Here is an 18,040-nt window from a genome sequence, read left to right on the forward strand (position 1 = left end):
TGTTGACACCCCTTTTCCGCAATTCAACTCTTTCGTAACCTTGTGAGATTATAGATACATGTAGGTCAAGAATATTTCTATAAATAGATATCTCTTCTCTAAAATTACATTCACTCTTACATCTATTGTTCTGAGTTGTATTTGCTAGCTCTGTGCTCCTCGCCATACTACTCGAAAATTTCTGTGTACCTTAAAAGGACTTGAGCAACATACTGCAGTTAACTCCTTTAGAACAGTATTCATCCACATCTCAGAAAGGCACCTTGTTTGTTTTCTCAAACAACTTTTATTGCAAAAATATCCATTACAATGATTTTATACTTCATCGTAAAAAGCCTTACTAACTCAAATCAGAAAGTTATGATATCACGTGTTTGATCGTTACAATAATCATAGATTCATCATCTGATGGCACGGTGCTTTATTATTTGAAGAGCATTTCGGCCACCATGCAGAAACACTTGGCATGCACCTAGCGGGATCAAAAGTAATAAATCTATATGAAAAAATTAATCGAGGACGATCTCCCTTCAAAGGTGAATTGGCAAAACTATATTTTCTTCGGAATTATTATTCAATATTCTCTCTGCCAGTAACATGTCATCAGGCGTAGTAACCTGCAAAACAGTTCGCATCAGTTTAAATATTTTGTAACTGAAGTTAAAATATAATTCTAGTAAAATTTAGTAAATGAAGTCAAAATAAAGTTATATCCAAGAAAGTCTTTTTGTTTTTGGTTAAATAAATATAAATAGCCAATTGATGTTCATAATAACATAAGTAAAAGAAATTCTACCAAAAAAGAAAAGTAACATATAATCCTAACTTGATAAAACGGGCCTTTTTCTTCTGCATCCCCGTAAAATTCTTAGGCATCACCTATTCATTCTAAAATGGGTCCAGAAAGTCCATTCCGGAATTAATGGAAGGTGTGCTAGAACTTTGTAGCATTCAGATAGAAATATCCTAAAATTAGTCAACCAAGCCGAATTGTATTAACCATAATCCGACCCAAGATAGGTTATGAAAAAGGTCAAATTTTCAGGCTTCAATTCTTTTGAGCTTCAATTTGTTGAGCTTAGTCAAAGTGAGTGCCGGCTACATATCACGTCTTATGGCAGCATATGACGTGAGTTACAATACAAGGCTTTGTATGGTTTCATGTAATAAATGGCTAATCAATAATCATCAAGGCTCCAAATTCCAATAGAGAAGAAATAGGGAGAAGTTTGCCTACCTTAATGTTGGTATAAGATCCTTCAGTGATATAAACAGGATGCTTAAGGTGCTCAACAATTGACACATCATCAGTAACTTCAAGACCTTCTCTGCAAGCAAGGTTGCGCATAAAATTCAAGTTAGATTCTAGAAATCATTGCATCTTCTAAACGTTGATGCAATTTATAAACCAAATAATCTGTACTTGTCACCGCACATTCCAATTTAGTGGTGAGTTCTCATCCAATTGTCCAACTAGTGTTTGCATAGCACTCGAGTCCATATAAAACATGACACTACGACAGTATATTTCATACTTTGATATCGTACATAACAGAATAATAATAAGATGACGCTTTAAAAGTGTATAAATAGTTTACACTAAATTGAGCATAAGAATGAGGAACTACCTATTTACAAGCTCAAAGCCTTTCCTCAGCAACTCAGGCTTAATAACCTGTAAAAATGGATAGCATATAAGTAATTGACCAAGTCCTCAGACAAAGATAAGATATATTTTATTATTGACCTGTGGGGTCTGCATCTCCCATAGCGTTTTTCTGTCCAGCGTTTTAACTACAAATGATTCACTGTTTGCCTGCAAAAAGATTGCAAGACAAACATCAGTACCTTTACCCATCAGAGTAAAGGGACTAAATTCATGCATATGTGAGCTATTCAGCATAACAATTTCAATTTATAGAAGACATTCTTGTGACACAAATTTCATGTAGTTAGTGCTACTTCTATTAAGAATAAACACAAATGCAGCGGAGGTAAAAGTGGTCCATAGTTGAGCAGCAGGTACATAAATGTGAGGGAAACAACAGACTTCAACCTATACGCAGATGTGATCCTAAAATTACATATAAAATACTTTAGGAGAAATATAAAATCTTGTGGAGCATAACAAAAATGAAATAAAACATATTCAAGAAAGCAGGAGAAAGGAGAGAATACATCAGCAAAAAAAAAGAAACAAATATTTTACTTGAAAGGAAGACAATTTATCTTCATTAACCTACATCTTTGTTTACCTTACACTTAGGTAAGAGGGATTGAGAGGAAATATAAAAGAAAAATCAAGGTTTGAAGATAATGTTAGTTGTTGGAATTCATAACAGAAAATGTAGTTAACCGTTATGAACAGTAATCTGCCATTAAGACTCCAAGGAAATACACAGCTGGGATTCTTGCATAAAGTTTCTTATCACGTTTGGATTTGAAATTTTCTACAGAATTATTTCTGTGGATGGGTGATATAAAAAATTCACTTTTTTAGAAGAAAATTCATCAGCCACTTAAACTAATGGAGGAAACTGACATTCGCTTATAACAAATAGTAAATACCTCTTTGATTGTGGCCTTCACAGGGACACCAAGAACCGCAGCTCCATTTGATAATCCATCTTTAAGGACCTAAAACAGAATACAAAAGAGCAATCTAAGCATCCTCTAACGTGATCCAGCGGATAGTAAATGGAGAGAGAACCCCAAAGGCAAGGGAGGGGGCGGGCAGGTGAAATTTGAAAAAATGCCCAACCAAAAACAGAAACTATTTAAATCGAGTAAAATAGTACGGATATAATAACACTATGTGGATCCAAACAAATAGCATGAAAGCTTCTACATGATCTGTGGACTCTAGCGTGACTTTCGTGTTAATAACAACCCAGAGTTTTGTTTAGCTTTTGTTTGTTCCTTTTAAACACTAACACCAACCTAGAAGATGAAGGTACAGCACAGGATGTGGATAAGACACAATTCATACACAGAAATATAACAAACGTTATGAAACATTGGACAAAATATGACTAGAATACAATGTCTTAAATTAATATAAAATTAACACAAAATTATGTGTCAGTAAAATGTTATAATCCACCAAATTATATAATAATTCCAATTTGTAGTATTCACTTAAAAGTTTAAAAATAACAATAAATTATAAAAATGCAGCCAAGCTAGGATTATTTGAATTGAAGTGTCTGTGAGATGTCCAATATGGATATATATATATATATATATATATATATATATATATATAATAATTCCAATTTTCAGTATTCACTTAAAAGTTTAAAAATAACAATAAATTATAAAAATGCAGACAAGCTAGGATTATTTGAAGTGTTTGTGAGATGTCCAATATGGATACATGCTTGATGCTGATCAACACAGCAAAGCTAGGGCTACTATTTTAAAGTGTCCGTGCATCCGTGATACTAACATAAATATAAAATTGACATTTTCCTGACTGTATCACAACTGGAAGACATGAATTCTGCTGTATCTCACTCACACCCAACTAATGCAACATTGTTAAATTTCCTTAATGAATATGTAACTTTAAGAAAAAAATCAAGAGCATTGGAATTAAATTTGAGCATTGGAGAAATGTATTCGATCCAGACCTTTCTTACATCACTTGATAACACCAAAGGTCTTGCAGAATCATGAATGCAAACAAGCTCAGAGTTCGGATCAACAGCCTGCAAAAAATATAGAAGAACATCTAATAATTCAATCATAAAGGTATCAACAACTCAATGATAACAACAAGGTTGTCAAACTTGAGAGCCTAAGTAAGCTTGTGGAGCTCCAGTAGAATCAACTCATAAGAGTCAACGTATTATAAAAAATAATATTGAAAAACTTATTAGTGACATATATGCACAGCATAATAATCTTAACAATAATTCAACATTTCAACTACATGATAAACAAAGTAGCAAACCACAATAATAAAGTGTGATAATATATTACAACTAAATAGGAAGGATTCAACTACATAAATGACCAAATCATATACATAAATGTGAAAAAAATAAGATCCTATATGAAAACTTTTCAAAAAGAAGTTAATTTATCTGAGCCACAGTAAAACACTAACACACTGGGGTCAATGGAGGGCAAGAAATACGTTTGATTTCAAACTCACCAACTTGCTTCTTAACTAAGACTTTATGTGAGTTTATCAAGAATGGAATGGGGGGAATTAACACAAGATATGAAAAGAATTAAATTTTAATATGAGAAAAGAAAAATAATATGATGGAATATTTAAATAAAGAAAAAAAAAGAAGACTCACCATAAGCACAAGTTAATAAAGAAAACATGTTGCTTAACTTTACTCTTAACCTGTAAGTTTCTTTGAAGGTTGAAAAAGGAAGTAGTGTTTGAGAGAAGACAAACTCGAAATTGAAGTAAAAGAATAAATAGAATACAGTATTCGATATTTCCTTAACCAGCTTCTTATATAGCACGAATAAACATTTTTAATAGACAAAATTATTTTATGTTTTTATGTTTTGACCAGGCATAATTTATAAAAAAAAAGTACACAGAAACTGACATTGATTATAAATATAAAAGTAACATGTATAGTACAAGGAGTAAAAGATTGAGGATTGTATATCAGTAAAAAAGGATGCAAGATGAGAATTTACAAGGCGGCAAATATATAACATTAGTGCATGTACTGAAAACATTTTCTGCATTAGATGGGCGATATCCCCTCTCTCATTAATCTCATTCAATCTAGTTCCGTCCCTGCTCAAATTTATCCAGAAAAGATTTTGGCAGCGAGTTAACTAGTTTTTTCTACCTAGAAATGTAAACTTTTAAGATTCTGGTAGTTAACTTGAGATTTGAGAGCCTTGCAATTAACTATATAGTTATCTCGAAAGATTTCCAAGAAAATGGTTGTCTTAGCGAACAAGATTTTGGTTATCCAACCACATTTAAGATTGTTTTTTCTTGTTATTAGGGGAGGAAGGGGGTTGATGTCAGGTTTCCCATTCCCAACTAATGAATCAAACTAATGAAATAACAGAAAAAGCTTGAAAATAACCCGTCATTAAGATTTTTAAAACTGCACATTCCTGAAGGCCATTGTAAACAGAATCCTGTCTTTCTTTTCCAGGCAGTGCAAATTTGAGTTCCGCTTGGTAATTTCCCATTGCATCTGAGAAAAAAAGATTATTAATAACCAAGAGGGAAGTACATGGTTTGCAAAAAGAAACCAAAGCTAAAGGAGGGGGGAAACCTTCAAAAACTTCTCTGAATGAAGGATCACACACCACAATGACTTCTTTCACTTGAACCATGTGAAAAAAAGTGTGGAAACTGCAAAGCATTGGCATATCCGGAGCTCATTATAGCAGAAAGAAATAAAAGATGATATAAAAGCATATGTACGAGTGGAGTAACAAATCCGAACTAGTAGAGTTGACTTGTTAATGCAGTGTTGATGAAGGTACACAGAAAGCAATAATATATGGTTGGCATGAGTTATGTAGCATGTATTGATTGTTGAATACAGAATTGAAGCCATATGACATAAAACATAAAGATAGGATACTATAGGACTACCTAAACAAAGCAATGGGTTGACCGAAAAGAGGAAGATACTGTTTTGGTATGCCAGCCTGTGATAGGAAAGAAATAGAATTAAAAATGAAATAAATTAGAGAAAAGGTTGAAGAGAAGAGGAAATTTAGGAAGAAGGAGAACAGACTCCCATCCTCTTGCCCTGGCCTCCGGCCAACAGGACAACCGACACACTTCTTTCTCTCACAACATCGTCACCAGACTCCACCGTCTGCTCCTACATAACACATTGTCATCATTAATTCAGTCATATAATGTAATGATGGAAGTTGAATCCAAGCACTGACTTGCAGAGGTTGAGGTTGAGACTGAGCAGAGCAGGAAGTGAGGCTTAACTTTGCATTTCTCTTTGAACCGATTTGAGTAATAGGAGCAGCTGAGGAATGTGTAAGAAGCAAGAGTGAAGCAGAAAACAAGGAGGAAGAGGGAAAGAAAAAGAGAAGGCGTACAGTGACTTGCCTGTGTTTGGGAGTCTGTGAATCAACGGTGGAAAGGGTCGAGGCGAAGAAAACGAGGAAGAACAGAGACGGAGGTGAAAGGAAACTGCAAAGGCGGCCATCTCTGATTCACTCTTCCTTACTGTTCCTCACACCTCCAACCAAACGTTATTATTTCTTCACAGGCTTCATCAACTTAAAACCCAAAGGCCCACTTCTATTAAGAAATTTCTTCTTGCACCCGATCTTGTTCAACCTTCACCCGATGCGTTATGTTAAATAACAAAAATATCCTCTTTAGTTTTAAAATAAGAAGGAGGGTGCAAATCAAAATACATTCTGGATTTAATATTCTCATAATATTTTTAGATCCGAAATTCTTTTTTGGTATTTCTGGAACTTCCACATTGTTTAATAAGATTTTGGTTTTCCAATTTTATTTTGATTCACTTGCCTTACTCATACCCTTCCCTACTGCTGTCGACTAGACTATGTCAACTTGCTCGTGATTTTGGTTTCCCAATTATATTTTGGAATTTCACTTCTGAAACACAAAAATTTATTCTAAATTTTCTTTCCCAAAATGTGTTTTTTAATTCAAGATTTTTAATTTCAGAATGAAAAGCATTTTTGGAAATTTGAAAGATGATTGGATGCAGGTAAAAAATCGTCAAGTACAGGAAGTCTAGGTCATCCATTCTTGTAATTTTTAATGAATAAAAATATGTGGAAATTCTTCCTCAATCTCCATGCATTTCGTCTCACATCCCATACTTTAAAAAATACATAAATTAGTCTTTCACATTTTTTACTAATTTTTTAATTTAAAAATTTAAAAATTTATCAGATTATAAAATTTAAAAGTTAAAATTTGTGATTTTTACAGTACAAAATACAAAATTTATATTTTAGATTATAAAATTTAAACTATAAATTCCGAGAATTATAGAATGCAGAAGGGATAATTATGTCAGTTTCAAAAGTGTTGGGGTGTGGGAAAAAATCATGGGGGTGTAAGAAATCTCTAAAATATGTTCTAATAAGAATAACAATAGACTGGGCCTGGGGCGGGAGAGCCCAATAAGGATGGAAAGAAAGAAAAGGGGAGGAGAGAGAGAGAGAGAATTGGAAGAGGAAATGGGATCGGGAAAAAATACGGCAGAGTTCTTCAGAAGAAGGGATGCGTGGAGGAAGCATCCCTTGCTCACCAATCAGTTCCGTCACGCCACCCCTGGCCTTGGCATCGCCCTCGTCGCCTTTGGCTTCTATCTCGTCGGCGAACAAGTCTACGATCGCCTCAATGCCGATTCTCATGCTCACGTACTCTTATCTTCTTCTTCTTCTTAGGGTTTCCCCCTATTCTTCCTATTCCTATTAAACTCACTGATTATCCACGCATACTATCACTGTTAATCGAATATGATTTGTTATCTTTTGCGCTCTTGCAGGTGAAAGCCGAAAATCACCACTAACTCAACTATTGGACTCCGTCATCGCTTTCCCTCTTTCATAATAAGCTGTGTCTTCATTAATGTTCTCGAAGCCTTCACTGAATGTATAAATTTCAGACTATATTACCTTCTGTGCCACTCAGTATGTCTTGTATGGCTACATTTTATGTCTTTTTGAATCGTTGACATTACATTATACTTTTTTTCTATCGCATTCCTGTTTTTGCCTTTATGTGCCTTTTTCACAAAATTTAATCCTTTACGTCTCAACCATCCCTTAATTTGTTATATTCGTATTTCCAGCAACATCTGCTAACTCAGCCGATTAGGAAATAAAATTGATCAGTTGTTTTGGATTGAATTTACCTTTAGTAATGTCCAGGACTGGATTGATTTCAATTTTAGGGACCAAAATTTGAAGTTTCACTCCCTGTTTTTTCACACAATGCGTATGAAATTTAATCATTCAACTCAGAGGTGCAGGCAAATTTCCTCTTGCGAGTGTGGAAGATAACCGAACTGTAGGAGTAGTGTCTTTTGTTGGTTTGGGTAATTGAAATGGACTTCTCCGTTGGAGTAGTGTCTTGGTTCGGGTTCTTGAATTGGAGCCTTAACTCTAGCCTCCTCTGTTTTAAAAACAGAAAATATTTATAACCAAAGAAAAATGTCCGTGCACTTTATTAGTTAAGGCTCACTTCTGAGTTTCACTTGTGATTCTTATTTTCTTTCTAATGAATTTTATCTGTTAATTGTGTGTTAGAAAGAGTGTATCTAACAGTTTGTTGTTGACATGCTCATATTGATCAATTAACCACGCGGACAATTCAACAGCAGAGCTAAAGAAATGGCAGTAATCAGAATCATGATCATGATGCAATTCAAAATTAATTACAGTAAATCAGCAAAAGAAAAAGAGGGGGACCTAGCTTATTTTTTTGTGTTTATCTTGATCTAAGCTCGCTCTTTGTGTTAGGAGTCTCACTTTTAAGTAGGATGAACTACTTGACTTGATATTTCAAGACTCTTCCACCTAATAAATCTGACTTTTTAGTTAGCTCTCCTCTTGTGTTTAAATCGTAACAAGTGGTTTTTTCATTGAGTTAGACTACAAAAGAGATTACATATAGATTTGATTAAGGTGTAAACCTAATACTGATAAGTGACTGAAGTCGCCAATAGAGTGAAAGTTTGTCCCCAGAGGGGTGAGTTGACAATGTTAAGAGTCTCGTATCGAATAAAATAAGTTATTTGAGATTATACTCAGAGCTTGAGGCTCTCTTGCTTAATAGATCTGTTTTTAAGTCCTAACAATAAGGCAGACATTTTGGTTGTTAGGTGTATGTTCTTGTACATCTTCGCTCTATGTACAAGAACATGTTCTTCGCAAATATATGTTTTAAAAGGGGACTGAATATTTAGTGATTGTGTGCACGAGTAATCTGTCATTGATTTAAATTAGGAATTGGGTTCTTTGAAGCTGAATTTCGTCAAGACATGGTTTAATAGCTGATGTTATCTCACGTCAATGATTGGAAGTTTCTTCAAATGCAGACCCAAATGTGACAATAACGGGAAACACCTCTTCGTTTTCACGCTACTTCGTTGCTCCTACATGATTTGAAATGAACACTGGGAAGAGCAATACTATTTAGTTCCAGTATTTTATAATGAAAAAAAAATTACCTCTTATCTTTTTCATATATTAGCATTCCAACAAGGCATCACGAATGATTGGAAACCTTTCTTTGTCGCTAATTTTGACGTTCGCTACTCAAGTTGATTGGAAACATTTATCAGCGCTGCTCAAGTTGCGTGGTTCCTTTATTTCAATATTAAATAACTGAGATCTATTTAATGATTTTAATTGGTTGCTTATTTTCCTTAATCATATTCATACATGCAAAGAATAGTGTCAAATTGAAAAGGGTACATGTAAGTAATACCATTTCATTTTTTTGCAAACTTCACTCTGTTGCACTTGTGACAGCCAAACAAGTTTAGGCATATTTCTTTGGTGAAGCCATCCACTACTATAGGCGCCATACAGTTTACTTTTTTCTTGATCTTTCGCTGCAACTTGCATGTGCAGAAGATTTTACTTCTATATGAAATAAAGCTAGTAAAAGTCTTATTTGTAACCAGAAATTCATTGCGGCAGTAGCTACAGTTCATAGGCATAAGTGCTAAGAAAGAAGGTGATATACAGAGTTCCATTATTGCTCTGCAGCCTGTGCAGCAACATATTCACCTAATCAATTTTTCTATATGCTCACTTTTAATAACCATTACTTATGAATTTCCTTGTGAAACTGATTTGTGTTTCACCTCCATTTCTACCCCAGTACCCACAACTCAAATAGAACCTAACCACTAAATGAGGATAAAGAATAAAGAATGGCAATAATTTCATTGTCAATCTTCCTACCTCAATGTTAAAGATCAGACGTAACGCAAGTCAATATCTGTAGTGACTTTCATATATCTAAATTAGTGTCCTGTGACAATTTTTAGCCTCAGAATCCATCTCCAAATTTAATTATTTTTTAGTAGTAACAGTTGGGTTTTGAGTTTCCTTCTTATGATCCTTTGTAGAGAAAAAGTTCAAATAGAGAAACATATTTGATATCTCACTGAGTGGAGAGGGGTCTAAAATAATAAGAAATTTCGTTTTTTCATATTCATTCATCATTGGATTGAGTTGAAATTTGGATAGTTGTTTCAAAATACTTGGTTCTTCGTTCTTCATTTGGATCGTTGATACAAGCTCTGACTGAGGAGATATTCAATTCGCACGGTAGATGTGTATTTGGGGTTTTACCTTCCTTATTCTCTATTTGTAAATTTTATTGCTTTGATGTTGTGATTAGCACCATTTTGTGTACTTGATTGAGACTCTTTTGTACCTTTGTCAATCATAATGGAGCTATTTCTTTACTTTGGATGACTCGTAGTTTTTGTTCTTACTTTGAGTAATTTTCCATGTTAAAATCTTGGTGTCTTTATAATTTGCTATTGTTGCTCATTTGTTGTTGTTCCTCATAGATTCTTGTAAGTTAGAGGGATTTATTGTCATTGCATTAACGGTCAGAGGGTCCCTCTATATCGTTATTGTGTTGTGGTTTCCCATGATAGTGACATTTGAGCTCTTTGGTTATAGTTTTAGGATTGTTTGACTTGCTTGATTGATGGAGGCCAATAGTAAAATGGTTGCTTCAAATGGAACTAATTATCATTTACAAACATCACCATATATGTGGCGGTATCTGGCTGCCACAAAGTACAATATGACGGTCTTATGCAAGCCGCCACAACATCCACTATTTAACACCTTGTATAAATTGACGTTTAAATGTTAGTTAAAATTGTTGTAATTGTTTTAATTGACAAAATGATTTCAATGCAAGGAAATAGTCCATGTCGCCACTATTGATGTTAAAATATGACGTTTGTAATGGTCATTACTATAATAAATTATGAACTATGATATGTTACTTACAACTTTCGTAATTTGAATATTAAACATTATAATATATAATATATATTTAAACATGTTTTCATAATTTAATTAAATATGTTTTCATAACCACTAATCTCATAATTTAATTAAACTTGTTTTCATAATTACTAATAAAATAATTAAACAATACATTATAATAAGAAAATATATTCATTCATTTCATTTCAAAAGTATATCAAAGTTCACTTATGTTCAAAAAGTATACCAAATTAAAGGACATGAAATGTTAACTTGATATTTAAAGAATAAATATTCTTCTTAATGTCCACACACTACAAGACACATGTTAATCAATATTGCTTTCTTTGCTTGATCTTAGAATTTGATTTAGTAATGGAGCACCACTTCTGACATCCATACCTAAAATAAATAAAAAATAGTTGTAAGTTATTCATTTTCAATGTTTATAAAATAAATAAAGACAACAATATTGTAATGAACATTTAAATAATTTCAGTAAACTACTAAGTTATACCTCATTTATACAGCCATGTACTACCTATTTCCATGCTAGAGTTGAATGTCTCTATAACCAATGTACCATTGTAACAAGTTTCCTCTCTAAAGACCTAGAATATTTTATTATTAAAGTTAAAGAAAAGTATATAAATAGAAAAATCAGTTATTCATGTTTCATTTTAAAATAATCACCATCTCTCTAAATTTTTCATTTTCCTTTCTTTGCCTTCTCTTTCTAACTTTCTGAACATCTCGGTCATCAGAATGATGATTGGAGTCTGCCATTGGATTACTGGCAGCGAATACTACAAGATTGCCCGATTAGAGTTTTAGACAGAATAAATTCATTTTTGCTCCTTTTTTCTTTGAGTCAATTTTTGAAATGTTAAGTTTGTCTTGGTAGATATTGTTGCATGTGAGGTTTCTAGCTTCAGAATTAGTTCATCTTAGCTCAGGATTCTAGTGATGTAGTTAGATTTGTTATCATAACTCTGTGGTGCAGGTAGATTTGGAACTCTTAGTAAGCACCAACTCAAACTCAAGTAAGGGAAGTTAGTTTTAATTTCAAATACAACCCTAGGTTAGAAGATCTGGATGTAGGGGTGACATGGTCACCAGTTTCAAGTTTTGTTTGTAGGATTGATTATTTCTGAGTAATGTAGGATATTATTGAAATCAAATGTGAATATATTGATTTTGATATGGATGATTTATGGTAAATATTTTTGTTTGAATCTGAATAATTGGTTGATTTATATAGTTGATATATTGTAAGTTAATCTTGAAGTGAATGAGTTATTGAATTTGTTCTTGTTTGACTCTGAACGATTTAAATTGGGTTGATATAATGATGACATATATTGATAGAGTAAATTGATAAGTACCATGTTAAAATGTATATATATATATATGGGTTTTGAATTGTTAAATTAGATTGTATATATATGATGAAATTGGGTGGAAATCATGTATTTTTGGCATAATTATGTAGATTTTTCTGCATATCTCGCTCAAGTAAGAATAGAGTGAAAAGACGGGGTGCTCTCAAGTCGATTTTCGCTCAGACAAGACCCATTTTCGCTCAAACAAAAATGGCGTAAATTTTGAGGTGCTATCGGGTTCAATCTTGCTTAAGCAATATAACTTTCGCTTGGGCAAGACCCATTCTCGCTCAACCGAGATGATTTTTGCTCAAGCTAGACTAAAAAAAACTTAAAACTGAATTTTTTATCTTTTCTTTTAAAAGGTTGGGCTTTATGTATATTTAATTGAAAAATCCTTTAATTAGATATTTATGTGATTCTTGGATGGATTTTTGTGTGTTTTGAAATTCTAAGTTTTGGTATGATTTAATTGTGTGATTTTGGATATTGTGAGATGTTAAATATAAATCTTAATCAATACATGATATTTTCAGGAAAGAAACTATCGTGTTAAGATTGTTTAGGATGTGCATTGACTATAGATTCATTTAGAAGAAGGTATCTTAACTCTAATGATATAATGAAATCATATAGATGAAGTTATTTAGGTGGTGAGAGTCGAAGGAGGTTCATATGAATGAGTAAGTTGATTGAAAGATAACTAAGTTGACTTGTTATATGAGTTAACCATGTCATACTATATGATATTGAGATTACTTATGCACATAGATATGTGGATTCACATTAAGTATGACAAGTGCAGAGTGCAAATATCTGAGTCTAAGTCAGTGCACGAATCTTCCGGAAGTAGAGTCATGTGTCTGAGTATGTTGGTCAGTAGAAGTCTGAGATGAGTAATGTGAATGATGAATTATGATAGACACTTGATGGTTTGAGAAAATGTAAGATAGTTGATGACTTTATGTTTATTAAATTGAACTTTAAATTATATAAGATTCTTTTATAGCTCGCTACTCTATTGTTTGTTGTGTTTTATTTTCTTTATCTATGATGATCTCGTATTTATACGGAAACATATGAGGTTGCATGTGATGGAGCTCCTCAGTGAGCATCCAAAGGATGAGATGTTTTTATTTTGAATGTTTTGTTTTTAAACCTTGTGTATATATTAAAATTCGTTTGAAGGGAGATATATTTTGAAAAATAGTATGAGATAATTGTATATATTTATGTTAATTAGATATTGCATGCATATTATTTTATGGATAAAATAGGGATGTTAAGTAAAAGTTATAAAAATTGTATACAATATAAATAAATTCATTTTCACCTTTTTAAAACTTTTCATTATTTTTAAGCTTTGAATTTCTAAATACTTTTTATATTGTTTGAAAAAAAATCTTTTATCATACCACACATTTGAAGAGATAACAAAATTTAAAATAATTTAATTAATTGAAATTTGATTTTGAATAAAAAAAATCCTTCTTAAAATTAATTAAAAAATGATAAAATAATTTAGTTGCACATATCAAACTAAAATTTTTTATTAGGAAAAATATATAAAAATATAGGGGTGTTCCTTTCTAAATATTAATATTGCAGTAAAAGTTTGTCAAACTTAACCTTTGCAACCACCTAAGGGGAGGAAATAGTTTGCACTAAAAGAAAACCAGAGAGACCACCTAAGGGGACTGATAAATCCAAAAAAATTGCTAACAAGTTCTCTCCAACACGTCGCAATGAAGGTCTCTTCATTTTTCTGAAATGTTAGAGGACTGGAAACCACAAAACTGTGGAGATGTTGATTAGTTTATTTAAACTACATAAAATCCTTCTGGTTTTTCTTGCTGAACCTATGGTGTCGTACATTGATGCTCTTAAAGTCCTTTTCAAATCTATTAATATGCATTTGGTGGCTACGTCTCCTATTGTTAATATAGTTGCTAAGTTTTAGTGTTTGTCGGTTCTTAATCTGGTCTAAAATTTCTTGGTAAATGAATAGTTTATTTTTGTAACTTTCCATTTTCATGATAAATATTTTAGCTTTGCAGGTGTTTATGGTGATAACACATATGAGGCTAGAAGGTTTTTGTGGAGGGATCTTAGTTCCTTCATAGGGCCTTGGTGTATTATGGGAGATTTTAATGTTATGCTCTAGGTAGATGATTGTAAAGGGGGGTGGCTCCTAACCAGGTTTCTTGTAATGAATTCCTTGATTGGATTAATACTTGGTGTAATGGAAGGAGAAGGTTGCATAGAATTCATAGATGATTGGATAGAGCGTTATGTAACGGAGTGTGCCTGGATGAATGAGATTCTTGTACTTATTAGGTTATTATTAAAATTTGTTCTGATCTTTCCCCTATACTTGTTAGTCTTGCTAGTAATTCTTTGAAGAAGGTTAGCAATTTTTGTTTCTTTTCTATGTGGCTTCAAGACAAATCATGTCTGAAGCTTATTCATGATTCTTGGGACAATAAGATTGTTGGGTGTCCTATGTTTATTTTGCAACATAAGTTAAAAAGGTTGAAAACTAAGCTCCATGATTGGAAAAAAAATTCTTTTAGTAATGTTCACAGTGCAGTTCTTCTTAAGTAGGGTCTTGATGGAAGAGGGCCAAGCACAACCTTCCATGAAAGGCAAGAGCCAAGTCAAGAGCGTCTAGACCCCAAGCCAAGAGCGTCTAGACCCAAGCCAAGCATCTAAGACCAAGCTAGGAGCGTCTAAATATCAAGCTAGGAGCGTCTAAGATCAAGCTAGGAGCGTCTAAGACCAAGCTAGGAGCATCTAAGATCAAGCTAGGAGCGTCTAAGACCAAGCCAAGAGCGTCTAGAACAAGAAGACTTGGATCAAGCTATGAATGGGAAAAGGCCTAAATAACACATATTCCGTGAAGGCCCATCAAGTGTAGTTTAGCTTTAAATGAGGTGTAAATAGCATAACCATGTGGACAATTGTTTAATTTTCTGCACATTAGAATTAAGGAAGCATTAACCTTGATTAGCTAAAGGTTTCTAGAAGCCTTTACTAATAAAGGACCATGTGCACCCATGTGCTTCACATTTACATTACATTTAGCTAGCATTTCATTTGCACTTAGCTTAAGAATTACGGTCTCCTTAGCCTATAAAAGGAGATGCCTAGCTCTTGTATTTTGAAGATTAATGAGAGTAAAGTTATGCTGCCAACATTGTGCCATACTTTGCTTTTCCCTAGTTTCTAGGATCTAATCTTTACCTTCATCACCTACCATAGGGTTGGTCGAACCTCCCTACTTCCATACACATCATGCACCTTCAAGATCATCATAGCTCCTAGGAGGATCTTGCACATTTACATTCATAGCTTTCGCACCATTTTTCACATGATTCTGAGAAGAGCTCCATGAATTTGCCATCATTTGGTATCATGAGCATAGGTTCTTCAAAGATAAGTAGTTCTTGGTCTTTTCATTTTGAGTTCTTCTTTATTTCATGTTGTTCATCTTGTTTCCACAATTGTCTTGCTGTTTTTTAATTTTTACTTTGATTTGGTGTGCTATTTGGAAGATCCAACCGGTGCACTTTGTTCAATTGATCTTGAACAATCCTTGTGCAATTTGTGATAGGATTCCATACACCTTGAGTTGTTGTTTTTTATTTTAGGTATTTGAGTCTTTATTGCACTTTTATTTTGTTCATTTTATGCTCTTTGAGTCTTTTAATTTCTGAATCCATATATGTTTTGTCAAGTCATGTTCATCCACAATGTCATCAACTCATAGTAGTCCTTTGTTTGGCTTGATTGTTTCTTGATTTTGGGTAATTTTGCTTGATTTGAAACTGCTGTGATATTGATCTTTTGGTGCCTTTTATTTTTAGTTTGAGTTCATATTTGTGTTTAGATCTACACAAATTCCTTTTTCATCAATTCCATTGTGTTTATCTTTTGGTCTCTTGCTGTTTTTTTTCCAGTTTTTACAGAATCCCCTGTTTTACATAACTCTGTGTTGGCTGTTTTGTTTAAGAAAATTATTTTCCCTACATAGGAAATTTTTTATTCTCTGGATTATGCAAGATTGAGGTGTTACAGAAAAGACAAAAAAAGAATCAGCTCAAAAGAGTCAATAGAAAAAAAATGATAAATATTTTAAAAACAGTGTGCAAATCTGGGCGCTACAGTCGGCGTAACTGAACACTGAATTTGAAAAATTTATTAAAAAAAAATTGTTCATGCGTTTGGAGTGAAACCAACGCCAGAATTTAGTTAAGATCTAGAATATTTTGCATATAAATTATCAGAATCAAATCTTAAAGGGGCAGCTCAGCATAAATCGGAAAAAATCACATTCTCTGACCCACAACAATTTTCCAGTGGTGCTGTTTTTTTATTTTGAAATCTATTCTAGTGCTATTCTTAGAATTCATTTTGTGTGCCTACCTTTATTTGAGTACCTTTATTTGCTTGTCTAATATTTCTTGGAACTCTTTCTAGTTGTCACAATCTAACTCCATTTGTGTGGTACTGTTTTTCCAATTAAATTGTTTCTTGCTTTTATTCTTTGGCCTCTAAATTTGGTGCTAGAATTCATTCTCTTTTGGTGCTTATTTGAGTGGAAATTTGATTTGAGTAAGGTCTAGTCTTCTTGATAGGTGCTGGAATTGGAGAATTAAGTCCTTAATTCTAAGGGGAACAAAAGCAAAGGCAAAAACAAAGACTTCTCAAAACACCACAAACACTTGGAGGGCCCAACAAGAAAAGACAACCAAGGAAGTGCCAATAACAAAAAAAGATCAACAAAGGGAGTTTTCTTAATTTTCTTTGCAACTTAACTTGTGTTAATTACTTCTTTAATTACGTGATGAGACGGTGAGTGTGTCTTTAAGGGCTCCAAGTGTCCAAGAAGCCTCACCTAGGGCCGACTAGTGTAGAGTTTTCTAATTAGCAATTGTTAATATTTTTGTTAATTGCTTTTGTTTAGTCTTGTTTAAGGCTTTGATTATTTGTTTTGTTTGTTAAATAGTTTGCATTGTTTTCTTGCATTCAAAATTTGATTTCTACATCCTCATTGTGTTTCAAGTGATTTACCTAAAGAAAGATTTGTGTGAAGGTCTTGAGGGATAGTTTTTGGCTAAGGCAAAGACTTGGTATTTAAGTAGTCCATTGTGACTCACCTCTCTTACCTGGAAAACTACCTTCATTAGCTTCCCTCCTTTTTCTTAAAAGTAAAACATTTCTAAACACAAAGCTTTAGTCATGTCTTCTCACTCCTCTAAATCTCTTAAAAGTGAGGTGAAATCCTTGAAATCTCTTTTGAAACAACTTTCCAAGGATATGCAATCAATTTCATCTAAACAATTGGAGAATGAGGCTAAAACTAATCAATTGACTAAAGCAAAGGATGAGAAGTCTCACATTTTAAAAAAATTACCTTCTCATGCATCTATCTCTAAAGATCATGATTCTTTTTGGGGAGGGAAGCCTTAGAATAAATTATTATTATCAAGCACCCCCTAGAAGACATAAAAGAGATAGAAAAGAACAAGAAAACCCAAGAGAGGTTAGGGTAGACCAACCCCATTTCCATGGAAAAGAAAATATAGAAGCCTGCCTAGATTGGGAAATGAGGGTAGAACAATTGTTTGCTTCCCATAAAGAAAGAAAGGAAAGAAAAATACAAAAGAAAAGAGAGGAAGTCG

The 18,040-nt window shown here is 33.1% G+C and overlaps 2 protein-coding genes across 3 annotated transcripts; one reads left to right on the forward strand and one right to left on the reverse strand.

Annotated features, from left to right (window-relative positions):
• Window positions 1–266: 266 nt before the first annotated feature.
• LOC137806866 (2-C-methyl-D-erythritol 4-phosphate cytidylyltransferase, chloroplastic) lies at window positions 267–7,127 on the reverse strand. Of its 2 annotated transcripts, none has more exons than XM_090300362.1 (12): window positions 6,071–7,127; window positions 5,899–5,987; window positions 5,739–5,822; window positions 5,594–5,649; window positions 5,268–5,347; window positions 5,103–5,186; window positions 3,633–3,709; window positions 2,569–2,637; window positions 1,748–1,816; window positions 1,629–1,675; window positions 1,238–1,328; window positions 267–617 (listed from the first exon to the last, which is right to left on the reverse strand). In XM_090300362.1, exons 1-12 carry the CDS (start codon window positions 6,168–6,170, stop codon window positions 531–533), a joined length of 933 nt encoding a protein of 310 aa, XP_090156488.1. In that variant the 5' UTR covers window positions 6,171–7,127; the 3' UTR covers window positions 267–530. The 2 variants fall into 2 exon arrangements, with proteins under 2 accessions (XP_090156488.1, XP_090156487.1); XM_090300361.1 differs by having other exon boundaries at window positions 5,739–5,828.
• Window positions 7,128–7,134: 7 nt separating this feature from the next.
• LOC137806867 (NADH dehydrogenase [ubiquinone] 1 beta subcomplex subunit 3-B) lies at window positions 7,135–7,731 on the forward strand. Its single transcript, XM_068607205.2, has 2 exons — window positions 7,135–7,368; window positions 7,497–7,731. Exons 1-2 carry the CDS (start codon window positions 7,135–7,137, stop codon window positions 7,518–7,520), a joined length of 258 nt encoding a protein of 85 aa, XP_068463306.1. The 3' UTR covers window positions 7,521–7,731.
• Window positions 7,732–18,040: the final 10,309 nt, after the last annotated feature.

This window comes from Phaseolus vulgaris, chromosome 3, assembly GCF_051622355.1.
Source record: "Phaseolus vulgaris cultivar YP4 chromosome 3, ASM5162235v1, whole genome shotgun sequence".
Lineage (NCBI taxonomy): Eukaryota > Viridiplantae > Streptophyta > Magnoliopsida > Fabales > Fabaceae > Phaseolus > Phaseolus vulgaris.